Source organism: Cervus canadensis, chromosome 13 (assembly GCF_019320065.1).
Source record: "Cervus canadensis isolate Bull #8, Minnesota chromosome 13, ASM1932006v1, whole genome shotgun sequence".
NCBI lineage: Eukaryota > Metazoa > Chordata > Mammalia > Artiodactyla > Cervidae > Cervus > Cervus canadensis.
This window is the reverse complement of record NC_057398.1, coordinates 36,084,002-36,110,976: the sequence shown is the minus strand read 5'-3', so window position 1 is coordinate 36,110,976 and position 26,975 is coordinate 36,084,002. Positions and strand designations below refer to the sequence as shown.

The 26,975-nt window shown below is 43.6% G+C and overlaps 1 protein-coding gene across 2 annotated transcripts in view; it reads right to left on the bottom strand.

The window, feature by feature from the left end:
* UBE4B (ubiquitination factor E4B) overlaps window positions 1–26,089 on the bottom strand; it is a 124,660-nt gene extending 98,571 nt beyond the window's left edge. The window contains exon 1 of one of the 2 annotated variants that reach the window (XM_043486389.1): window positions 25,356–26,089. In XM_043486389.1, coding sequence (XP_043342324.1) covers window positions 25,356–25,379 — 24 coding nt within the window. In that variant the 5' untranslated portion in view covers window positions 25,380–26,089. The remainder of the gene's footprint in view (window positions 1–25,355) is intronic. The other variant, XM_043486387.1, reaches the window with a different exon arrangement.
* Between the last annotated feature and the right edge of the window lie 886 nt (window positions 26,090–26,975).

Below are 26,975 nucleotides of genomic sequence, written 5' to 3'. Positions count from 1 at the left end.
GGAAAACTAAGTCCAAAAGGCATTGTTTTCAACTTAGCAAACAGTCATTCTACAAAAGCATCTTACCTTTCCAAAGTATTCCATTCTAAAATACTAAATTTCAACATAAAGAAAAACACTTTCAAATATTTATTCTTCCAGACGGCATCCTTCTAGAGATATCTTTTGATTATTGTAGGGTTTTTGTTTTTTGTTTTTTTCAATATCTGGTCATGTCTAAAACTTATAAAATGCTATGACAATTTCACTATATTCCTTTGGCTTCCCTGGTGGCTCAGATGGTAAAGTATCTGCCTGCAATGGAGGAGACCCAGGTTTGATCCCTGGGTTGGGAGGATTCCCTGGAGAAAGGAATGGCAACCCATTCCAGTATTCTTGCCTGGAGAATCCCATGGACAGAGGAGCCTGGCAGGCTATAGTCCACAGGGTCAAAAAGAGTTGGGCAAGACTTAGCGACTTTCACTTTCACATCTACACATCTAAACCCAACAATGTATCTCAAAATAAATACATTCAAATCTGAACACCATAGCTCTGTGATCTAAAGTTCACAAGTTTTTTAACATTCTCACTTAAAGCTCCAAAAGTCTTGTCATTTAAATCCCCCCTATTTAAAGGATATATTAAACTCAATCTACCACTGTCACACGATGACAAAAATATGAAAAAACACTTTTTCTTTAAACCTTAACATTATAGAAGAAGTGACTTAATTTCTCCTTCAAAGATTTTCAACTGGAAAAAAAAATTTCAACTGAACACCAGTTAAATGTGTCCTTCCTTTTCAACATAACCCTATCATCTCCTCTCCTACAGAGCAGAAGTGAACGCATTACTCAGACAGTAAAGTTCTCTGGGTTCAGTTCAGTCGCTCAGTTGTGTCTGACTCTTTGCTACCCCATGAATCGCAGCATGCCAGGCCTCCATGTCCATCACCAGCTCCCGAAGTTTACTCAAACTCATGTCCATCGAGTCGGTGATGCCATCCAGCCATCTCATTCTCTGTCATCCCCTTCTCCTCCTGCCCCCTAACTTTAGGAGAATGTTGCAAACTCTAAGACAAAAACCTAATTAATATTAACAGGATTAACAATTACCAAACCCTGATGATGTGCCAGATGCTGGTTCTAAGGGCTTCATGCATATAAATTTAGTTCAAAATCCAAAGAGCTGGTACCTTATTTTCCCATTTTACAAATGGGAAAACTGAACTAAGAGAGGTTACGTGACCTGCTCAAGGTCATATAGCTAGAAAACGAAAGGATAGATAGTCTAATTCCAGATCCCATTGATCTTTAGAGAAGAAAATCCCCTCTTAAGTTTCAGGGACTTGCAAATGGAGGCATCCTTACTCCTGATGATACTGTGCTGTTTATCTATGACTAGTTATGAATAAATGGATTTATGTATAGGATGTTGATACTACAGGTACAGTATTTATATTCTAATAATATTAGTATATTAATAAACTCCCTCTTTGATGAGTTTATATTTTGAAATAAAGAATATTTTGGACTTCCCTTGTGGTCCAGTGGCCAGGAACCTACCTGTCAATGCAGGGGACATGGGTTTCGATCCCTGGTCCGGGAAAACTCCACATGCCTCAGGGCAACTAAGCCCGTGTGTAAGAACTACTGAGGCCTGTGTGCCTAGAGCCTGTGCTCTCCAACAAGAGAAGGCATCGCAATGAGAAGTCTGCACACAACTAGAGAGTACCCCCCAGCTGCGGCAACTAGAAAAAGCCTGTACAGTAATGAAGATTCAGCACAGCAAAAAATAAAAATTTAAAAATATTTCCACTTTCTGGTTTAAAATATATAACATATCAATAAATAAAATGGAAAAACGACACTTTATGAACATTATCTTGTCCCTCAAATTCAGTCCTTTGCTGGTTTATTAAGTGCCTACTTTGCACCGACCACTTAAGCAGGCACTAAAGGTAAGACAATATTGGAGTCATAAGCTCTTCCCTCAAGGATTTCCAGATCCACTGGGGAAAGACATAGAAGGAAATCAACAATTATGACACAGCAAAATAAGGTCTGCACAAGACACGAGGGTAGAACAGACACAAACAAGGGGACTTCAACTCAGTCTGGGACATCCGTTATCACCTCATATGGAGGTTACACATACATACAGACATATATAATACATACATACATACATACATACATACATATGTGGCTTAGTCATGCTGTATCTTTAAAAGAAAACATTCACTTCAACATGTCCCACTCTTAAAAGAAGGTATATTTCTATGTTACATGTAGTTGACCACAATATTTTTTAAGAGTTGAAAAAGCAGGTTGCAAAAGGTCATACACTATAATTCCATTGGGTGTACTTACATTGTATCAGATACTAGTGCAAGTTACACATAAATGAAAATGACAGTGATAAACAAAAATTTCTATTTTTTCCTTTCTTCTCCTTTCACACAATTTCTGATGAAGAGAAGGAAACTATTATTATTTCCTGCTATGTCTATAAATTCTGAAAACATTCAGATGGAAGTGCTGCTCTGCTCCAAACTGTCCTTATTCCAAGGACCCAGAATGACAGAGTAGCCTCTGCAGGGAACACTCCCACTTGTCAAGGCAGAGGGAGAGGCCAGAAGTGACCTGTTCATTTCTGCTCACATCTCATTGGCCAAAGCAAGTCACATGGCCATGCCTACAGCCAATGGGGCTGAGAAACATAACCTTGGATCAGGAAGGGGCAGGGAATATTTTGACAGTATCAAGCCTAGTGATGCAGAGGCTCTTCTGTCTTCAGCCCACACCCTGTCCAGGGGTTAGGGCTCACTTCTGTACTGTGCCTCTTTCTCCTGTGCACAGTCTTCTCCAAGATGACTGCCCAGCATCTTCTCTTCTGGTCTTTGCTCACATGCTACCTTCTCGGTGAGGCCTTCCCTCACCACCTCCTTCCTCTCACTTCTGCTTTATGGTTTTCCATACTTTCAAACAGTTCAATCAAAACCAATATGTCTGTTTATGTATATATGTTTACATGTACACACGTACACACACACACTCAGAAGTGAATGCAGAAAAAGGCAACACCAACAAAATGATGAATCCAGGTGACTCGATCAACCTTTCTGCAGATCTGAACATTTTCAGAATAAAAACTTAAGAGAAAAATTAGACCGACCAGCCTGGGTTGGTTTTCTCTAGACATGCTCAGCTGCACATGTCAGGCATGAAGTTGGAACAGCCAGCGTTGCCCCTGAGTGTAAGGCAGCAAGACAGAGGCAAGGTGAGGCATGTTGTGTACAAGGGGCAATTATAAGGAAGCACACACCCAGGAAGTCCCAGGTTCCAGTTCGAGCTCCAGGTTCCAGTTCCTTCCTGTGATCAGCTACCTCTCTGCTCCTGGCTTCAGAAGGAAGAGCCCTATATCCTTAAAATAAACCCCATCTTTTGCTTAACCTACATAAGCTGTCTATTCCTTATTGTGTGCATGTTTATAAATCTCAATTCCCTAGGGACACAATCAGTAATCGGTACACAGACTATCATCTGGCTTTTTTCATCACTAGGTTTTCAGAACTCAAAATCACTTTGACCAACCACAGTAATGTCATTTCTGAATCAGCCCAAAAGAGTAACTGAAAATCAAGCACACTTCCCTGGTGGTGCATTTACTAAGAATCCACCTGCTAATGCAGGGGACAGGTGCTCAATCCCTGATCTGGGAAGATGCAACATGGCACGGAGCAACTAAGCCCACGAGCCACAACTTCTGAGCCTGTGAGTGTCCAGAGCCCTGCTCCACAAAGCCACCACCCTGAGAGGCCCATACACCGCAACAAGAGAAGCCCCTGCTCACGGCAACTAGTGAAAGCCCACGGACAGCAACCACGACCCAGTGCAAATGAAAATAATAAATAAACAATGTTTTTTTAAAAAAAGAAAGAAAATAAGGCAACATACAAATTCTACAACCTACAAACATGCTATGCAAATGACCTGATGAGAGTTTTTTCCTCAGGACAGGAAGGACTCAGCAGGCAAAGGGACAGAGCAGCATCACCAAAGGTGGGGAGGTTTTGTAAGAACACCCGGTGTTTAGGGGAATTCTGAGATGTCTGATAAGCATGAGTGTGCACAGCCACAGCAAGATATGAGGCAGGAAAGACAGGCTGGGGCAGGCACATGGCGAGCTCCAAATACCATCCTAAGACTGAACTTTTTCATGAAGGCAAAAAGACATTTTGACCGGGTGACTGGGTCAGATTGATCTTTTAAAACACATCACTGCAGGGGACTTCCCTGATGGTCCAGTGACTAAGACTCCATGCGTCCAATGAAGGGGCCGGGGGTTCAATCCCTGGTTGGGGAACTAGACCCTACATGTTGCAACTAAAAATCCCATGTGCAGCAACTAAGACCATGTGCAGTCAAATAAGTAAATAATAAAATTAAACACATCACTCTAGTTACCATGTGGAGAATGGACTGAGGTGGGACAAAGCAATTGCAGGCAAGGGGGACATGGGCAGGGACAGTGACAGGGACATTTAATGTGTACAATCGACAGAACTCGGTCATTATTTGGGAAGTGAGGTGTGAGGAAGGGTGGAGAGTCTAGATTTCAGGCCAGGATACTTAAGTGGATGGTAAATTCATAAACTGAGAATACAGAACAAAGAGTTTTCAAGAAGAAGAGAGGAGTTATAATCTAACTACGGAGCTTCCCTCGTGGCTCAGCTGGTGAAGAATCCGCCTGCAACTCGGGAGACCTGGGTTTGATACCTGGGTTGGGAAGATCCCCTGGAGAAGAGAAAGGCTACCCACTCCAATATTCTGGCCTGGAGAATTCCACGGACTGTATAGTCCTTGGGGTTGCAAAGAGTTGGACACAACTGAGTGACTTTCACACACACATACTGGTTATGAGGGGCCTGTAAGAATACCCAAACAGAACTGCCCTGTAGGCAGCAGACATTTGTTCTATTTATGGTTTTCGTTTCCTTGTTCTATCAAGGACTGAAAGTGATTAAGAAAATAACATATAAAATATATCAACCTAACTAAATTAAGTTAGAATCAAACAGATAAGGACACTAGAACAGAAATAAGATGTTAGAAAAAATAAGATAAAGCCAGAAGGGAGATCTGCACACATTACACATGTAGTTTTATCAACAAAGTATGTGACTGACAACACGGATCACATATTTAGTATCGGCAGATGCTAATGCAAAAATATGATTCAGAGAAAGCAATTTTAGAGTGGCCCAAGTGAGGAAGGAGAGCCTTGCCTCACCTTTGTGGTGTGGGTTGGCTTTAGGATAGATTTTAGAGTCCTGAGGGCAAGGATTCAAAACCTGAGTCATGAGGATCTCTGATTTTCATAGATTTGTAAAGAGGGCCCTGACTCAAAAAAGATAAAAAATCACTCGGGATGACTGGGCTGCATATCCTTCTCTTGACCACCCATAAAAATGTGCTGTGCCCTCAACAGAACTCCTGATAAGCAGTGAGCTGCAACAAGTTTCAGCAGCCTTCCAGTGAATCTCTGAAGCAGAGCTTTGTGTAGAGAAGTACAGCAGAAGTCCATGCCCTCACTGTCCCCCAGGGTGGGCAGCTAGAGACCTGGGTCTAGGTTGCAGGCAGGAGGTACGCACTTGTGAGTCATCGGTACCAGTGTTTACAGGACAGAAAACTCTAGGTACCAAGAGCAGAACTCTCCTGTCTAGTTCACAGCCACCTTCTGAGGACTGCAGAATCACAGACCACAGGAGCAGGAGGGAGGGCTCCAGAGAAAGCAGAGGCAGAGAGGTAAGAAACAAACCAAAAAGGTGAAGAAACAGCAGAACATGTCAAATACATTTACACAGAGAATACCCAGGGAAGGCAATCTCTCCCCCACCCCCAAATTAACAATGATGGGACTTCCCTGGTGGTCCAGTGGTTAAGAATCCACTTTCCAGTGCATGGGACACAGATTAGATCCCTGGTCAGGAAGACTCCACATGCCATGGGGCCAACTAAGCCCATGTGCCAACACTACCGAGCCTGTGCTCTAGAGTCCACCTGTGTGACCAGAGAAGCCTACACGCTACAACTAAGACCTGATGCAACCAAAAAAACAAATGTTTACTTTTTAAAAAATGGTTATCTCTGGATAATAGGATTACATATAATTCTTGCTTTTTCCTTTATTCTTGATTTTTGGTATCTTTGACAATGAATCATGCAGAATTCAGTGAAGCTATACTACTGAATTTATAACCAGGAAAAAGAATTTTACCTGAAGAGGCTAAGCTAGAAAAACTTCTAAAACCCTTTCAAGTTCCCCCAAATCTATGATCTAGGGAGACCAAAAACAAAAGGCATGTTAGAAGATTTAGTTGGGGGCGGGACACCTAACCTAGAAAAAAATCAGTGGAAGACACATTGTACACCAAAATGTGAACTACAGGTATCCTCGGATGGTGAGATTCTGAAGAGAGATTTTGTTTCTACCTTCTGTTTCCTATTTTTATTTTTGCCTCATAATATAATGAACGAAAAGTACATTTAATTGTAGAATTTGGAGTACTCTACCCTTCCTTTTGGAGAAGGGAAAGGCTACCCACTCCAGTATTCCGATCTAGAGAATTCTATGGACTGTACAGTCCCATGGGGTCACAAAGAGTCAGACACGACCGAATGACTTTCACTCACCCTGCCTTTAATAGCAAGATATCAAGGGAAGTTAGCAGAAGAAAGGAACAGACAGCTGGCCGCATTCCTGTGATGTGTACTGTAAGTTTCAACACGTGAATTTAACAGCTCAAGAGCCCAGACCCCCATACTCCAAACACAGAACCGAGCCTCCCATCAGCTGAGTAGTGCCACAGGACACACCAGACACAGCAGACAGAGACAGCAGCAGACCACAGTCACCGCTACAAGCTGTTTTCCAAACCCGTCTCCTTCACTTTCTAGATTAACCACTCAACTTAAAATATGTTTACTCAAAGTTACAAGAAAGCCTGCCTTCTCTACTGCATTTCTGCTTCAAAGGGTATGATGACCATGTTCAGGGGGTTGCTGTTCAGTCGCTAAGTGTATCTGACTCTGTGACCCCATGGACTGCAGCACACCAGGCTTCCCTGCCCTTCACCAATTCCCGGACCATGTTCAGGACTGACTCCCAAATCAAAAACTTAAAAGCATCAGTGCTTTTACCCAAATGCACCTCCCCAGCCCACTACACAAGGGGCTTCCCTTGTGGCTCAGATGGTAAAGAATCCGCCTGCAATGCGGGAGACCTGGGTTCGATCCCTGGGCTGGGAAGCTCCCCTGGAGAAGGGAAGCTCCCCTCTCCAGAATTTTGGCCTAGAGAATTCCATGGACTGTATAGTCCGTGGGGTCACAAAGAGTTAGACACAACTGAGTGACTTCCACAGCAGGGAGCACATCTGTTCCAGCTCCTAGCAGTGCACTTCAGGCACATGTGTGAGTGCAAAGTTGCTTCAGTCGTGTCCCAACCCTTTGCAACCCTATGGACCAAAGCCCACTGAGCTCCTCTGTCCATGGGACTCTCCAGGCAAGAATACTGGCGTGGGTTGCCATGCCCTCCTCCAGGGGATCTTCCCAACCCAGGGATCGAACCCACATCTCTGACATCCCCTGCATCAGCAGGCGGGTTCTTCACCACTAGTGCCCCCTGGGAAGCTCACATTCCAGGTACTCCCATCTAATTTTACTCAGGGTCAAATCTTTTTTTCTCCCTAAGACAAAACAGTTGACAGTCTCGTTTCTAATGACAGTAAAACCATCGCTTTGTCGTGAGCCAGACAGTAGAGCTGGTGGTGAGGCTAGTTACCTAGGTGTGTCCTGTGGGAAAGCAGCCACGATAGTGGAGGAGGGCATGGCAACCCACTCCAGTATTCTTGCCTGGAGAATCCCATGGACAGAGGAGCCTGGTGGGCTAAGGTCCATAGAGTCGCAAAGGGTTGGGACACAAGTGAAGCAACTTCGCACTCACACACGCACTGGAGTACACTGCAAGGTAGCAGCCAAAGCCCCCTTGGAAGCAAGAGTCCTGGTTTGGACACAACCATTTCATGGTCACCTCCTATCTACCTGACCGCCCTGCATTCAGCCCCAGGCCGGGGCCCCCCTACTCCAACACCTCTCTTTACCTACATTCCCTCAGTTGCCCACCAGGTTCCCCTTCCCTTACTTGAGAAAGGAATGCAGACAAGGTGAGTTACCTGACTTCCTCCATGAATATTTCTCCAATACTTCCCTCATAAATCTCTCAAAAATAAAGCACAAAATTCTTATCTTGAGGCCAAGTTTTAGCAATTACTGGCAAAATACACAATTTTCAAACTAATTGTCTTTTGAACTCTACTACCTTGGCTGCTTTACCACAGGACACTCACACCTACGTAACTAGCCTCAACACCAACCCTACAGTCTGGCTCATGACAAGGCAATGGTTTTACCGTCATTAGAAACAAGACTGTAAACTGTTCTGTCTTAAGGAGAAAAAAAGATCTGACCCTTAATAATTCTCCAATGCCAGGCAGTGATTATGTGGTTTTTCATTACAAGGAGTTTTACAAAGCACAACAAAAATTACTGACGTCAGTGCTTCCTGCATCTGATCAATAGTACAGAAAACACTGGGAATGCCTAAGTACATTCCACCAGCTGGCGAGGGCTCAGAATCAAACTCATAACCTGCTTAACTATCAAAGGTACTTTCTTGAGTCACCTTGTAACACTGAAAACATTAGTATTATTACTTCAAATTAAAATAATAATTAGCTTATAATCATAAAGACTTACTCTAGACTCTTCATCAACATTTGATATTAGAGGGGCTTGCCTGGTGGTCCACTGGCTAACCCTGTTCCCAATGCAGGGGACCCAGATTCAATCCCTGGTCAGGGAACTAGATCTCACATGCCACAACTAAAGACCCTGTGCAACCAAATAAATAAATATTCAAACATTTGATATTAGAGGATTAAGAAGAAAAAAAAGCATTCCTCTTGAAAGTGAAACAAGGGACTGAGTGCCATGTGAGTGATTCCTGCTCCAGGCCCTGTCTTCACGGTCGTCCACGGGACACACTCTTACAGGGCCAACTCCAGGTCAAAATCCCAGCTGTACCCATCTCTAGCTGTATTACCTCTCTAGGTCTTGGTTTCCCCACTCAGAAGAAGGTGATGATATAAATATAACATATCTAGGACTACCCTCGTGGTCCAATGGTTGGGACTTTGCCTGCCAAGGCAGGGGGTGCAAGTTCGATCCCTGGTCAGGAAGTGAAGATCCCACATGGCTTATGGCCAAAAAAAATCAAAACATAACAACAAGCAATATTGTAACAAATTCAATAATGACTTTAAAAATAGTCCACATTAAAAAAAAAATCTTTAAAAAAAAAACAAACAAACATCACTTATCTTGCAGGACAGTCATCAGATAAAGGCAATGAAACATATTACCTGAACTGGTCTCTGTCTATCGGGGTATGGTCTATCGCCCCCAAGCACAATACAAAGAGAACGGGGATTTGGTCTGTCGTACTCACTGCCTCTGCCCCAGCAACTATAACAAGGCGTACAGCAGAGAGCACTCAGCAAATACTTGTTAAACAAATGAAGTGCCCCCTGACACACAGTCAACAGTCGTTATTCATTTTTTTTCCTAAAGTCAGTCTCCAAGTTTTTGCCATCCTTTTGCTCTGTCCATCTTATTTTTAGGCCCAAACACGTTTCCTTTGGCATAGGGCTCTGTTTTACCCAAAGAGTATGAATAAATATCACAGCTACATCAGATCTGTGAAAAGCACCAGGTCTGTTAACTGATTATGAAATTAGGAGACACCACCAGAAACAAGAACCTAATATTACATAGTAGAGAAACTTCCTGAGAGTGAGACTGTTTTCATTGGATCTGACTTTTGTTAATTATATTTCTGTACTGCCTTTATATTTATTTTTGAATTTTTATTCATTTATTTTGCTGCAATGGGTCTTCGTTGCTATACTCGGGCTTTCTCTAGTTGCCGAGAGCGAGGGCTACTCTTCATTCCAGGGCACGGCTTCTCTTGTGGAGTACAGGCTTGAGGCACATTTGCTTTAGTAGTTGAGGGGCATGGGCTTTGTTGCACTGAGGGATGTGGGATCTTCCCCAACCAGGTATTGAACTCGTGTCCTCTGCACTGGCAGGCAGATTCTTAACCACTGGACCACCATGGAAGTCCTGGACCTAATTTTTTTTAAATGATTCCTATAGCTGCAATTTTATGTCTTCATAAAATGGTTCCAAAAACACCCCAAATAATAGAGATGCTATGCTCCCCACTCTCATCTTTAATCCCAACTGGTTAAATAGAAGAACCTGGCAACCAAATTGCAGCTACTCCTGACGCCCTTCCACAGAATGGTTTCTAGTCACTGAAAAAAAGCCAAGTGAAACTGGCAATATTAAACATTTTAAAGAATTTTATGCAGCCCAGCCATGTGGAAAGAGTTTTTTAAATTGACTTGTGAAATAATTACTGCTGAAACAAAACTGTAAATTTTTTCAGAACAGGGTTAGCTCATTTTCTCTGATCTCTAAATTGTACATTCACATCAACTCTGAACACTCCGAAGCCCATGTTCTAGCAGATCTATACAACAGGGTTAGAGAAAGTGGGCTCTTGCAGACCTAGAAAATACTGACTTTGGGCCACTTCATGTCACACGCATCTTATTCTTGGTATGAATAAAGCTTCCCTTCCTAACATGAATCTTTTATATTTAAGTTCCTCCTACAGGTTAAGCATCATCGCAAATGCCATCACTCCCTTTTAAAACCAGAAATAGTGACAATTTCACATAATTAGTGTGGGTGAATGTGCTTTGTTACCTGTCCACATGAACATCAAAAAAGATGCAGAGGTGTCCAATGGGATGCTTTCACAAGCATAGTTTCTACTTGGCCTTCACTAAAATTCTCCCAATTACAAGCCATTCTAATCATAACATCTCAAGGCAAAAGACTGCTTTAGCCTTACTTCCCTAGACCAGAAATCACCAAACTATTTGAGTATGAGGACATTTATTCAAAGTAAAAAAGAACAAACAAAAGCCCTAGGAGATGACCAACCCATCTACCCCAAGCTGGTCTTGAAGGAAAACAAAAAAACTAGGCACTTCTTACATGAAACTCCACAGAAATGATGCCTGGTCTGTATTTATCATAACTAAAAGGTTAACATAAAAGTAGAAAGCTAAGTAACTAGCATTCACCAAACACAAGTGTATATATGCTGTCATACGGCAGCATCCTAAGATAAAAAATGTCATAAACGACACTCTGAACATCTACTATACATAACTAATGTTCAAAGCTCAGAAGTGAAGTCACTCAGTCGTGTCCAACTTTTTTCGACCCTGTGGACTGTAGCCCGCCACACTCCTCCATCCACGGGCTATACATCTTTTTCTCTGTGTATGTTAATATTTTTTAACTGGCCCACAAAGTATTTACTGCTGAAATCAAAGTGTAAATTCCTCTAGCAGGTCTATATACAGCAAAGAAAAAGGATTTTGGTTTTGTTTTTCAATATTTAAAATTTTTCCTTCATCTTTCCTCAAAAAATTTAAAATTATTATTATTTTTAAAAATGGGGACTTTCCTGCTGATTCAGTGGTTAAAACTCTGAGCGTCCACTGTAGGAGACACAGGTTCATCCCTAGTTGGGGAACTAAGATCCTGCTTACATGAGGCACAGTCAGAAAACAACAACAATTTATTGCCTGCTTTTTTCTAAATGTTCATATTCCTCAATACCCTAGACATGACAATTTTATGAATAAATCAAATCACACATAAAAAGTTCTACTGATTGTAAACGTTGCTAGATAGCTTTTCATTTTCCACCAATTTTCATTTCCCTCTCAGAAATAAGTTTTTCCCACAAGGATTTGCACATACACAGAATTTTTCCACCTCTAAGATTAAATGTACTTCATTATTTTTAAAAATGAGAAGTCTGTATATTAGCACAAATAACTATTTACAGAAAAAATACTCAAACTCACACTAGAGAAAACTAGCTGTCGGGTAACATTTTTCAATTAAAAAATTTTTAATTTTAAAACATGAGCTATAGTTTTACATCCAAGTCATAATTCACAAAAGCAAGTGCTTATACTATAAAAATATAATCAATGTTTTTGACAAAATACAAAAGAGGCTTCATTAAGATTGGAGAAATAAGATATACATGAAAAATATGGAAGTAAATGCCTCTATATAAAAATCTTGATTAAAAAAAATCTATTTGATGAAGTTAAATGATTTATCCAAAGATTCAATACCGTATTCAATTCAACACTGTAGAAATTTAACTTTCTACTACAAGTTTCTACTCTAAGTAGAAGCTTATTAACATATACCAAGACTTTCCCCATTAAAACCTGAACATCTCTTTGATGAGCTTTCCCGTGGTTTTCTATAACTGTGGAATCTAACCAAACTCTCCCCAGATACATATCCACCTGTACAGAGAAAGTTGGTGACAAAGCAGGACCAGCTGCAGAATTTGTGGGGCCTGGTACCTAAAGAAAATGCAGGGCCTCCTACTCAGAAGTATTAAGAATTTCAAGACAACAACAGCAGAGCATTCAACCACTAGTGGGGCACTTCTGTCTGCAGATCACATTCCCAGGAAGCCAGTGCTGGTGACAAGTATAGACAGAGGTCTGACCAAAGATCCAGCCTGATATGATCCTAGAAGAGAACCTGGCAGATGACAAGTGTGCACTATGATTTGTTTGGAAATCCTAGTTCAGCTTCCAAAAATAAAAAACCCATAAAAGCAAAGGGCCACTTCATCTAGGCAGAAAATTTAACTAATTAAATTGGGATTCCTGGTAGCTCAGATGGTAAAGAATCTGCCTGCAATGCAGGAGACCTGGGTTCCATCTCTGAGTCAGGAAGATCTCCTGGAGAAGGGAATGGCTACCCACAATTATCATGACACTATTACACATCTAGAACCTATACCAAACCCTGACGGGGAACAGAGAAACAATGTGAACTGGATGTATTTCACAATGTTAACTAGAAAGCTAATTAAGTCAAGACCAGATATTCTCAATACTGAAACCCAGAAGACATCTCTTTGCCCAGCTTGACTATACTTTTCAAATAATGCTGAAGATATGGCAGCTGGTAAGCAGATCACACAGTGGCATCTCATTCAGAGATTCCCCTTCCCCAGCCCTGCAGAAGGGGACAGTCCCTTCAGAAGGTAAAATGAGTCATCTGATTCGAGCAGACTCAGTCAGCTCACATTTGGTTTTTTGGGTCCCATATGCAGCGTGTTTCTCCTGGGACTCCTCTCAGGTCTCCTGTCTGCACAGTTCCCGTCGTTTCAAACTTCCTCGATCCTCCTTCACTCACTTCGTACATGCAGGCCACCGGATCACTCCAGATGTTAAGAAAAAGGAGTAGGCAGCGAGACAAGTAACAGTGTGACTTCACATAAAAAATGGTGCCTGAGTGAGAAGAGAATTTTAAGGCGTAGGGGGAGAGGACTGCAACCCAACCTTTCAAACAAACCTCAGCCTCTTGCCTTAACCAATAACAGACCTCCTTCCATGCTTTTGGCATCATTACATGCAAAGGTCTTGTTAGGTGTCATTGGAGCACCAACTGAAATTCTAATCATGTACAACTCAGTCTTACTCTGGAAAAGAGAGATAATATGTTTCAGGAACCTACATACCCTGCCAGGGTACTGCACAAAGCACTTTATGTATCCCTGCAATTAACAGGAAGAACACCACGGACAGGGACACAGACTACCACTTTACAAGTGAGGAAACTAAGACTCTGAAAGTACCTCGCCCTGGGTCATCCAATTGGCTGGTCCACCTACAACCCAGATGCAGGTGACTCTGAACTACAACTCTGACAATAAGGTTGCTTTCCAGTACGTATCTTAACCTAACTAATATGGCAAAAACAAAACAAAAAACTATTGCAACACAAGAACTGGGATTTAATAAGGAAAGACACCTTGTAGTCAATTCACGGACTCAGCAAATATTTATTTTGGGGCACCCTGTGCCAAGCCTCGTGACAAGAGATGGATAAAAAACAGTGAACAACTGGTCCAGTGGTTAAGACTCCATGATTCCACTGCAGAGGAAGTGGGTTCCATCCCTGGTGGGGGAACTAAGATCGCACCTACAATAAGGCAGGGAAAAAAAAAGAACCCAACCCCCCAGCGAACAAGAATAATTAGGGCTAGGGCTTCCCTGGTGGCTCAGCGGTAAAGAATCTGCCTGCCAATGTAGGAGATGCGGGTCCAACCCCTGATCCAGGAAGATCCCACATGCCACAGAGGAACTAAGGCTATATACCACAACTATTGAGACTGTACTCTACAGGCTGGGAGTCACAACTATTGAGCCCCAAAGGCCTTAGAGAGAGCCTGAGCTCCACAACAACAGAAGCCTACGCATCACAACAGCACAACCAAAACTAAAATAAAGTCATTTTTAAATAATGAGGTGTAATATGATTCAGTGTTCCCAAACTATGGTTTAAAATTTACACTTGGAACTCTTTAGGTCCTGAACACCTAGCTAGGAAAAAATATACAAATAAATCTACCTCTACACCTTAACTTCCTACCTCGGGGAAAGAAAGGAACAGAGTAAAGAATGAAAAATATTCACTGAACGAACAAAGGAATCAGTGATCATAGTAGGGAGTTGTTGTTGTTGAGTCACTGTCATGTCTGACTCTCTGTGACCCCATGGACTGTAGCCCACCAGGCTACTCTGTCCATGGAACTGTCCAGGCAAGAATACTGGAGTGGGTTGCCATTTCCTGCTCAAGGGGATCTTCCTGACTGAGGGATTGAACCCACCTCTCCTGCGTCACCTGCATTGGCAGGCAGCTTCTTTACCACTGGGAAGTCTGTATCAGGGAGAGGTAAAAGACAAAATTTAAAAGGACACATTCCCTAAATATCTTCTTCCCACTTTTGGCCATCCATAGACCGTGGAACCCACAGCTTCCACAGTCTATGGATAGCTCCACAGTGTATCCCTGGAGCTGATGCCTCACTCCTGCACAATGTACACTCTGCTCTCATTCTATCTTATTGTGTCTTGAACCTACTCCGCAATGAAATGGGTCTAGCCAAGGTCACTAATGGCCTCCATGTTGCCAAATCCCATCCTCAGGCTTGGTCTTCCTTTCATTTACTTTACTGCCATTTGAGTAGAGTAGAGTAGAACCCTCCCCTCCATCATGAAACACTTTCTTCTCCTGGATGCCAGAACTCTAGGCTCTCTTGTCATGCCTTCTACCTCAGTGGCTGTCGCCTGTCAGTTCTTAAATGCTGGAATAGCTCAAGGTTCAATCCTCTGACCTCTTCTCCTCTCTCTCTATGCTCACCCCCTAGGTCATCTTTCCATTCTTCCAATTTAAAATACACTGACAGCTTCCTGATTGGAGTCCCCAACCCCAACCTTCTTCCTGAACTGCAAGCCCAACATATATCCAACAACCTACTTAACATCTCCAGATGGATCAATAATCAGCAATATAACCAAAATATGATTAAAATGGATAGCTTAATTTCTCCCTCTAATCTCCGCTTTCTTTTTAATTTTTGGCATCGAGTAGCAAGTGGGGTCTTAGCTCCCCAACCAGGGATCAAACCAATGCCCCCTACAGTGAAAGTTCACAGTCGTAACCACTGGACTGCCAGAAGTCCCTAATCTATTTCAATGTTTCCCACCTCAGTAGAAGACAATTCCTTCTTCCAAGCTCCAGAGACTATAACTCTTGGTATGACTGTGATAGAGACAGCTAGCTACCTCCTCCTATACATTCGGCCACCTTTGTATCTGGCTGTGGCCAAGTGACTAAGTTCTGACCAAGGAGATGTAAGCAATGACAGGTGACACCTCTAATCATGCCCTTGATGGACAAAAACATGCCCTCCTCTTTAGTTCCTTCCTGAAGACTGGAATGCAGATATGCATGCAGGCCCTGGAGCAACCATCTTGGATTACAAACTAGATGCCTCTTACAGAGGATGACAGCACTAAACAGAATGTATCTGGCACCCTAGAAATCAATGAATTACTAAACCAGTTCTCAACCACCTACCCAGATTTGTACTTAGGAAAAAAAAAAATAAGCTTCTATCGTATTACACCATTATTATTTTGGATCTCTCTGCTGCAGCAGCCAAACCAGTATCCTAAGTAATGCACAGAATTTGGAACCTGGAAGTAATCAACCTACATAGAATATAAATATGTGGCAATGGCTTAGGGCTCAACCTGGGCACAGATATTGCAGAATGGAAGGTTTGTAACCCTTGTTAGGACACAATAAAATGTTTGGTAAAACCTGTGACACCTCAGAAAATAACCTGCATGTCTACCTGGACTGTAATTCTAGGGGAACTGGTTGAACAATTCAGTTTGGTGCCTTTTGGCCTCTTGCCAATTTAAGCAAGAAGTCCCGCAAGAACAAGACATACTCAAGCTGCAGCTTGCCGATTTGCACACAGAGATAAAAGGGAAGACAGGTCTGCCTAAGTCACAGCCACAGTCTAGTCTAAGTTAGCTCAGTATGGTAATTTGGAGACCAAGTAGGATTGAAGAAGTCAACTCCTTCAGTCTTCTCTCTCTGAAGGAGACAACCGGGAGACACTATTCAGCCCCAGGAAGGGGATATCCTCCATGACCTGGCCCCAGAGGAACACACACACTGAAAAGCTACCACAGAGGGCTGGGACAGGGGAGTTCCTCCAAGAAAGCACAGTGCGTGCGTGCTTCAGCTCTCTCTGCGACCCTGTGGACTGTAGCCAGGGCTGCTAAGTGGACTGCAAGAGGAACACCCACGGCTGCCAAGGCAGGGAGCCTCCACACCACGGCCTGGCAGGAGCTGACGATAGCTGTGGACCAGTCAGGGATGTGTACTCCCTGTTCTTCCCTTTTCCAAAGGGGATTTATTTCCATGCTTCTATCCAACTCCACCACAGCACATGGGGGTGGGGAGCAGAGAACAGAGAGCAGCTGATAACTTGCATTTTAATCTAAAGGTTCTTGGACTGTGTAACACCCAGAGATTCTGAAGGCTGATAGAGGGAAGGCACGGAGTATGTTTTAGATCTCGGAAGAAGGGTTTAAACAGTAATGCCTTGACAGTACCCTTTCCCACATGACAGAACTTCTAGATGAGCACATGGCTAACCCAGCAAGAACTGCAGTTCTCAGACTCCCAGCTAGGAGCTGTGGCCATGTGACTTAGGTTCTGGCCAACGGGAAGTGAGCAGAAGTGACTGGTCCAACTTCCAAGCTGTGCCATTAAAGAGGAGCATGATGGGACTCCCCTGGTCGTCCAGGGGCTAAGACTGCACGCTGCTCCTAATGCTCAATCCCTGGTTGGGGAACTAAGATCCCACATGCTGTACAGTCAAGAAAAAAAAAAAAAGAGGAGCATGACTTCTCCTTCCCCTCTCCTCTCTTCCCTCTGGCTACAGTGCAGACAGACGTGGACGAAAGATGGAAGCCATATGTTAGGAGACTTGGAACAACTGGACAGAAGGCGCCTACCACAGTGGTCCCAGCCTCCTACCCAAACTTCCATTTAGAGAGAAATAAACATCTAGCTGGTGTAAGCAGCTGCTATTTCATGTTGCTCTGTTCTATCAATGCACTTGATGACATCTCAACTCAAACGGCCATGCTTAACTCCACTCTTTCACACCTCACATCCATCCCATTACCCAGTTCTACTGGCTCTACCCACAAAATATCTGACCATTCTTGGTCTGACCTTTTCTCACCTTCTCCACCACTGACCCTGGTCCTGGGACTCCTGTGCTGGCCTCCTGACCTTTCTTCTCCACTTTAACTCTTTCCCCTCTTCATCTTTTCTCCTCACAGCAGCCTCTAAAATGATTCTCTTAAAACAGAAATCAAAACGTAAGACCCATGAGGGCAGGGATTTCTGCTTATATTGCTCACTCCTACAGCCTCATGATCTAGAACAAAGCTGGGCATATACAATGTATCATCATATACAAAATGTCACTGACTGTAAACTGCAACATTATTTTTTGCATTACACAGGGGGTTAAAAAAAAACCCACTACCTATTAAATCACAACAAAATGCCTTAACAGACCAGACCAGAGTAGTAATCAGTTGTATCAGCCTTTCACTGCTTTGAAATTTCTGAAAAGGTGATGTGTCTCTGACCTTCGAATGCATTGCTTGGGTGTGAAAGGCAATCCTGCTAACTGTATGTGCTGTGTGCTAAGTCACTTCAGTCATATCCGACTCTTTGCAACACTATGGACTGTAACCTGCCAGGGTCCTCTCTCTGTGGGATTCTCCAGGCAAGAATACTAGAGTGGGTTGCCATTTCCTCCTTCAGGGGATCTTCCCAACACAAGGATCAAACCCACATCTCCCACAGCTTCTGCATTGCAGGTGGATTCTTTACCACTGAGCTTCTGCATTGCAGGTGGATTCTTTACCACTGAGCCACTGGGGAAGCCCTCTACCTGTATGTTCAATTTCAAAATGTGACACAGTTTCAGAGACTTGTAGATTTCTGTGTTTCTATGGCTCCCTAATGTACTTGGTTGTTGCTTTGCAATAAAACATGAAATTGCCATTTCCCTGGTGGTCCAGTGGTTAAGAATCTGCCTTTCAACACAGGGACCTCAGGTTTGATCCCTGGTCAAGGAACTAAGATCCCACATGTCATGGAGGAATTAAGACTGCACGTGCATGGCTACTGAGCCCTCAAGCTCTGGAACCCGCGTATCACAACTAGAGAAGCCCCAGGGCCCCAATAAAGAACCCATAGAAGCCAAAATTAAAAACAAAATATGAAATCGTGGTCATTCTTTCAACCATTTTCTTTATTAATATCAAGACCACCCTTCCCACTGCCATTTTTCCTTTCTCTTTTTCATACAAAGTAACATTTGCTTTTACTGCTGATCAAAGTATAATTTGGGGGAAGGCATTTAACATGCGGGCTTCCCAGGTGGAGTAGTGGTAAAGAATCCACCAGCAATGCAGGACACCCGGGTTTGATCCCTGGGTCAGGAAGATCCCCTGGAGGAGGAAATGGCAACTCACTCCAGTATTCTTGCCTGGGAAATCCCAGGGACAGAGGAGCCGGACGGGTTACAGTCCACGAGATCACAATAGAATCAGACACAACTGAGTGACTGAGCACGCACGCATTTAACATGGCAACTACACTGATCACACACAGTGCTCAGCTGAAGGCCAACAACATGAACAGGTATAACCAGGTTTGCACACAAACAGGAAATGACAACTGTGTCACAGCTGCCACCTGGTCAGCTGCGATTACACCAAGAAGCATCCCAAGCTCAAAGACTCGAAAAGGTGAAGGAAAAAAAGAGGGTGGGGAGCATCTCAGAACTGACTAAAACTGGTGGCGCTAGTGGTGAAGGACCCTCCTGTCAATGCAGAAGACTTAAGAAACGTGAATTCAATCCCTGGGGCAGGAAGATCCCCTGGAGAGGGAAATGGCAACCACTTCAGTATTTTTGCCTGGAGAATCCCATGGACAGAGGAGCCTGCTGGGCTACAGTCCACAGGGTCGCAAACAGTCGGACACAACTGAAGTGACTTAGCATAGCAGCACGGCACGGGGAGCGTCTTACAACTGAGTGAAACCCAGTTAGAACTCAGTCAATGTTTGTTGAGTAAATGAATGACTTCACCTCCCGCCACTGTGTCCTTGCTCAGCAGGTTCCAATCACACTTGACCCCCATGGTGTTCCTGAAGCAGATTGGGGACATGCCCCTGGTTTCTGCTGTCCCTTGTTCTTGCGAACACTCTTCCCCCCAGATGGCACCATCATCCTTTAAATTTTTTTCCAGAAGTCACCTCCCAAAATTGCACACACTTCTCTTATCCTCACTGCTCTCCAACCCTTTATAGCCTATTTTATCTTTCTCCATGGTACCATCACCATATGACATCTTTCAAAAATACTTATTTATTTTTGGCTGCACTGGGTCTTCGCTGATGCAAGCGGGCTTTTCTCTAGTTGCGATGTGAGGGCTTCTCATTACAGTGGCTTCTCTTGTTGTGGAGCACAGGCTGTAGGGTGTACAGGCGTCAGCAGCTGGGGCTCACAGGCTCAGCTGCTCCGTGGCATGTGGGATCTGGCTGGACCAAGGAACGAACTGGTGTCCCTTGCACAGCAGGGAGGATTCTTAACCACTGGACCAGCAGGGAAGCCCACCAAATGACACCTCATGCGGATGTTTATCACGGCCCCTCCCACCAGAAAGGAGCCCCACACCAGCAAGTCTCACGTGGTGCCTGACACGTAGCAAGTAAACGGCAAATATCATTGAAGGAGCTGCTACAAGAAGCCGTCTCCACCTAGACACACTCCAAGTACCTTCTCAGAAAATGCTCTGTGTGCCAAGCAAAGGCCTGAAGATCCAAGGACCCCTCATCAGAAATCTTGCCATCTTTTCCCCCTAAAAGAGTAGAAGGCTACTTGATGAGCTCCACTCTTAACAATAACAAGGGGTTACTGCTTCTAGTTCCCATCTCAAAAGAGAAAATAAAAATGCCGTAACCACAACTTGCTCAGATTATTCTTTTGGAGGAAGTTTAGTAACGGGATTAACAACTCTGGAATCTGACTCTGGATTAGAATCCAGGTTCTACCACTTCCTGGTTGTGCACTTTTTGGCAAACTGCTTAATTGCTATCAGCCTCAATTTTCTTATCTGTAAAAAGTGGATAAGAATACCAACTTTACTGAACAAGTTAAGTGCTTAGCACATTTTAAGAATTCATAAATATCAGCTAACATCATTACCATTCTCTGTCTCTTAGCTAAAATGAACCAAAAAGAATGGAGAAAGGGTCTGGGGAGGTAACATTCCACCCTCCTAGCAGGCTTCAGGAGAATCCTGGTTATAAAGTGAGGGGCAGCAATTATCTACTGGGGAAAAAGTGAGCTTAGGTCATGAGGCCTGTTACAAACAAAGAAATGGTCAGAAATGGAGATGCTAGAGTAGAAAGGCCAGGGGTAAGGGCCTCTATGTTGGGTCATCTTTCAGTAACCCAAACAAGTATCTTCTTTCTCCACAATCTGCTCCTTGTCTGGAATTTCTCCTCTCTCCTCCAATCCATCCTTCTCTCAAACTAGAAATCAAGGAGTTATCTTTTTCTTTCCTCCCCTGCCTCCACCTCCTTCACATCAATCTGAGCATCAGAAGTGGGTTAACTTAGATCCTCAATATTTCTCCTGTCTGCTCTCCTCCATTCCCACTGCCAAGGCCTTTGGACTCCATTGCTTGGCCCCTCAACAGCAACAGCAATCTCTGAAGGCATCTCCCAGCCTGCAGCCACCTTCTTCCCACCTACCTTCAACACCTTGCCAGTCATCTAATCCCTTAAAACCCTTCAAAGGCTTCATACAGTCTTACTGAGAAAGTTCAAACACCTGAGCATTTCTGTCTGAGATCTGGTGCCTGTCTGCCTGTAGCCACTCCCCCACAAATCCTATCTCCAGGTCCACTATTTGCAGTTTCCTGAGCTCCCCAGTTTCACAGTCCATTCCAAGAGCCCTCTGCCTGACAACTATGGCTCTATAGTATAAAGGTCAGTTTTCCTTTTTTTTTTTGCGGAGTGGGCGGGGGGCACTCATGAGGCATCCAGGTTCCTAGTTCCCAAACCAGGGATCAAATCTGTGCCCTCTGCAGTGGGAGGGCAGAGTCTTAACCACTGGAACGCCAGGGAAGTCCCCAAGCATCACTTTTTCTGGAAAGTCTTCACTAAGATGCTACCCTACCAGGGTTCCCTCCTTGATTTTCTTACGAGTCTTACTGTGCACATGTCCAAAATAGCTCTTAGCACCCTGTATTGTAATTGCTGGACTCCTAGCTAGCCCTACCCATTCCCCAATCTCATAATAATTTCTTTAAGAAAAAGACTGTTTCTCTTAACCTACCTAACACATTGCTGGGGATGCACACAACATCTTTTAAAAAAACAGTTGCTGAGTGAATGATTATTGGAGGAGAGTGATGAGAGTCAGCACCAAAAAGAATATAAACTTGATCACATCACAAATGAATTCATGAAGAACAACACTTTTACAGAAGAGTTATGCAGATCAAGCATGTCAGTAGGATATTTATAGAGAAGCTGTGGTGAATTTATTGCCAGTTGTTAGGCAGTAAAATATAGTAAAAAGAGCTTTTAGATCAGGAACCCTGGGTATGAACTCCAATTCTGCCACTTCTAAGCCAGGGCACTATGAACTTAACCTAAATCTCGGTTGCTTCACCTATAAAACAAGGAAATCTGAAGGACCTGCTGAATTGCTCTGTTTTATCAAATGAAACAATGGTTGTAAAGTGACTGGCATAGAGCAGGCTTCTAAGACTGTTAATAAATATCAGTCCCCTTCCACCAAAAAAACTGCTAAAATATCCAAGGTCACACATTCTGCATTTGGGAGGGAAGACAACTTCTAAAACCTTTACCACACCCTGAATCCCAGCCAGCCCTCTTGAAGATGAACTAGGTCATAAAGATTTTGCCCAAAAAAAAATAAAGAAACAAAGCAACGCACATCATTTCCATGAAAACACATCATTGCCACAGTTGAAAATAGTTTAAAATACCTGCTCTAATCACAGCATTATTTTGGTATTAAAACAAACAAACAAACATGAGCAGGGTACAGAATGAATGCAATGTAAATAATGACGCCTTGAAATGAGGTTCCTGAAGAGAATAAACTTAGTCATGGATCTGCTCTATACAGCAAAGGACTCATTGTAATGTGCTATAGAAACAGCACTGAAGTTAAAGAAATCCTCTACTTAGAAAGCAGAAGAAAGGAAAAGTACAAGAGTTCAAGGTGATCAATGAGAAGGACCAAAAAGTACCCATAATGTACAATCTTCTAAAGCTACTAGGCTGGTTATGATGATGATGAGGATTTAGTAGCTAAGTCATGTCTGACTCTTGCGACTCCATGGACTGTAACCCACCAAGCTCCTCTGTCCGTGGAATTCTCCAGGCAAGAATACTGGAGTGGGTTGCCATTTCCTTCTCCAGGGGATCTTCCCGACCCAGGAATCAAACCTAGGTCTCCTGCACTGCAGGCAGATTCTTTACCGACTGAGCTACGAGGGAAGCCCTAGCCTGGTTATAGCAGCCTCTATTTTTGATGGATTACATTCTCATCTATTTCCATTTTGCTAAAATATAAAATCCTGTCTTACCTGAGTCCCTAATTTAGATTGAAAGGTCATTGTGTTGATGTTTTACACCCTGAGATGCATGTTTGAACTTTCAACAACATAAATATATTATCTAACCAAATGAATGTCGCCTACCACACCTATGACACGAGTTTCCACCAACAGAGTAACAATAAGGCAAAAGCTTCAGAAATGTCTCTGTTAAGAACTGTTCACCTAATCCCAGAATTAAAGGAAATGGATTAAAAAAATTTTTTTTAACTTTTTTTCCAAAAAAAGATTTGTTCTAGATTCTGTTGAGAGTAAAATTACTGAACTGTCCCTTTGTGGTCAGGCCAACTAATTTGTTGAACATAATTTTATATTGGTCTTGTATTAGTGAATTAAATTTTTCATATTTAATATCCTGTTGACCTTGAAAAATGTCTATCTCCTCCACAATGATTACATTTGTTCCTTATATGGTCAAAAAAGTTAATACCTTCCCTCAAGGACTGGGTAAAGTGAAGAGCTGCAGTTCAGATTATACAGCTCCTTAACTTGTCTGTATGCTTTAACGGTTTGAAAACAATTTCTTGGTGAAAACTCAAGAATGTAAAAACTTCTAAACCAGGAACTATTTAGAGAATGTCAAGAAAAATGTAATTTCTACTACTTAAAAAACTCTTGGCCTTAAGAGAAATGATCCATGAGGATTAATTTTTTTGTTAAGGGGGGGTTCACTTTTTTAAAAAACTACACAAAATGGAGTGCCTCTAAGAGGATCTCTTGATAGTTCCTACCTGAAAGAAGCTGTTCAATATTTTTCTAATTTAAGATTACATTACTGATGCATTTAGAAAACAAAGTCAGTAACACAGAATGGGTAATCCTGACTTTCTAAACAGCCAGGTATCAAAGCAACAAAATTACTTGCTTCCTTTCCTACCTGATCCTTAGCCCACCACTCCCCTGCCTCACTCTGGAGAATTTTAGTCCCTATGTAAACATATTGACTACTCTGTAGCAAAAACTGAAGCATGGAAGTTTTACAGTTCAACCAGCCTGACTGACATCTACTTTTCTAATACAGTAGGGACAGAAATTTTACAAGAACCGGTGGAAGAATGGTAGGTAGAAGACAGGGAGGCCAGGAGGGGTCCTGAAAGAGAAACTCAATTTGTTTTTTGTTTTTTTAAAGAAGGGAGGGGAAAAAAAAAAAGAAGGGAGGGGGCAGTCAACAGAATCACAGGAAATCCCCTGTACCCTAAATGCCAGTTTTTAAGATTATTATTAAATAACCCAGAAAACATCTAGAAAGGGATCTGTAAGAATCCTTTCAGAAATGATAATAGGGGGAATTTTCAAAGTTATTTGCTTCCATTTGCTTCCTGTTCAGCGTCTGCTACAGCAAAACACTAGTTTGAAAGGGACAAAAAACTAGAAAAAATCACGCTGCAAGAGAAGTACGCCAGAAGCCATTACTGATCTGTTAAACTGCTAAATTTTAACTGTAATTCACTAAGCTATTGAGAAGATACATATTTTGTTAAATATCAAAGAATCTGCTTGTAGGCCATCCCCAAACATACACGTAATGTTTAATCAACTTATACAATGAAGTGTCCACACATACTTAGGATTTCAAATCCATTTAAAAACATACACCCATACATTCTGATTCCACCCAAAATTATTCTTTCAATCTCTGCAGTAAGGCGCGCGCGCGCACACGTATATGCGCGCGCGGGCGCGTACACACACACACACACACACACACAACTTGATGTAAATCCAGCCCTTCTAGCTTAAATACCCTGAAAAAAAAAGGATGAAAACCTCAATATGTTCTCCTCTTCTCTAGACTCTAAAAGAAAACTCGAAAGAGGCAAATGGAGTTCAGGATGCAAAAAGAAGGCAAAGGAATATAAGAGAATACAATCGGAGACCCTCTCAGGGACTCATTTTATTCTTAGATGTCATCTCCATTGCTGCCCAAAGGCCAGGCACCACTGGCGCAGTATCATGCCTACCCAAAGCGCCAAAGAGTTGCCAACTAATCTCCCAAGGTGTCCCCCAACCTTCTCACCTCATCAGCGCTCAGCTCCTCCATCGCTTTCCTCTTAATGGTGAAAGGCGTTAGGGAGAGATCTTCCGTTCTTTGAGACCAGGGCGGGAGGAGAGTGGTAGGTATCTATCGGGCTGTCTGGTCCCCCGAATGGGGGAGGTTTCAGAATTGCATAGTCAGAGGTTAAAAAATAAGAACACGAGAGGCACTGAAATGCCTTAGCGTCGGTCACTCCAATCGCCCCAGACTCCTACAGCTGCTGCCGCCTCCAGCAGCCTCTTCTGACCGCCACTGCTGCTGCTACAGGGTTTATCTTAAGGCGCCACTTATTTACCCTCTGCTTTCCAGGTTACCCAGACTAAGGAGCTCGGTCTCCAGCTCTCCTCGTGCCCGGAGCCTGCTGGGTCTTCGTGGTGGTGGCGCGGCAGCTGTGCTTCCTCAGCAGATCCTGCTCTCCTTCCTACCCTTTGACCCTGGCGGGAAGTGTTCAACTGCAGAGTGGGTGCCCCGAGGTAAGGCGACCCCACAGCCGCCCAGGCAGAGCCCAGCACTGAGGAGGGAAGCTCCTCCCCTCCCAAAGCAGGCCGGCCACGCCCCTCCTCCACGGCGGAGCTTGGGCAGGGGGGAGGGGGAGGACCGGACTCGCGATGCTTTCGCTGGTAGAGTAAATCCGCCTACCCCTCCACCCCTACTCTTACCCCTCGCCCCACCAAGTATTATTCATCAAAACAACAGGGCGGCCATCTTTGAAAGGGATCACGTGACCCCTCCGGAGAGGCGGGGCTTCTGGCCCTAGCATGAGGCAGCCAATGGGCCGCGGGCGTCGCACCGCCTATTTCCTCTCGCCTGCGTCTCCTCCCGCCTCCGCCCCACCCTCTCCCCCGCAGCAGCGCGGGACAGAGGGAGGGGCGAGGGGGGCCGCGGGCGGGCCGGCGGAGCGCCGAGGGGGCGGGGCGGCGCGGTGCCATGGCGACGGCGCGGGCGGGGGCGCGGCAGGCCTGGCCCAGGTAGATTCCCGGGACCGCCACGCGGCCGGGCGATGGCGGAGGCCGCGGGGCTGGGGCTGGATGGCTGCACTCACAACGGGAAGGTTGGCCAGAAGAGGACGCCTGGCCGCGACCCCGGCCCGCAGCGGCTCCTTAGCTTCCAGGTTTTTCCCTTTAGCGTCTCACAAACGCCTGGACTAGCCACGATGCTGCCCAAACGAAATAAAAGAAAACGAAAAATGTCTGCTTTCTGGGGCCAGCGTTCACTACCATCCTAACCGCTCACATTTTGAAAAACTTCAACGTTGACTCTTCCACCTCCCCAGAGAAAGCCCATTTAGAAGAAAACTTTAACACAAATAGAACTTCATTTTGCTTTGTCCTTTTAGAGAGTTTCAGATTTTTTAAAAGAAAAAAGTGTGTTCCAAAGTGATGGCAAAAAAAAAACCCAAAAACAAAGTGATGGCAAATTTGAAAGTATAAATCGGTTTGAGACCAAGAAAATTATGAAGTGCATATACAAGGCAGACTTGTGGAGCCAAGAAAAAGAAACCATCGTCCTTACCTGAACAAGAATGCAAAAAATTTTAATTGAAATAAAAGTAATTGACATAGCAACATACTAGTTTTAGGTGTACAACAATGATTTGACATA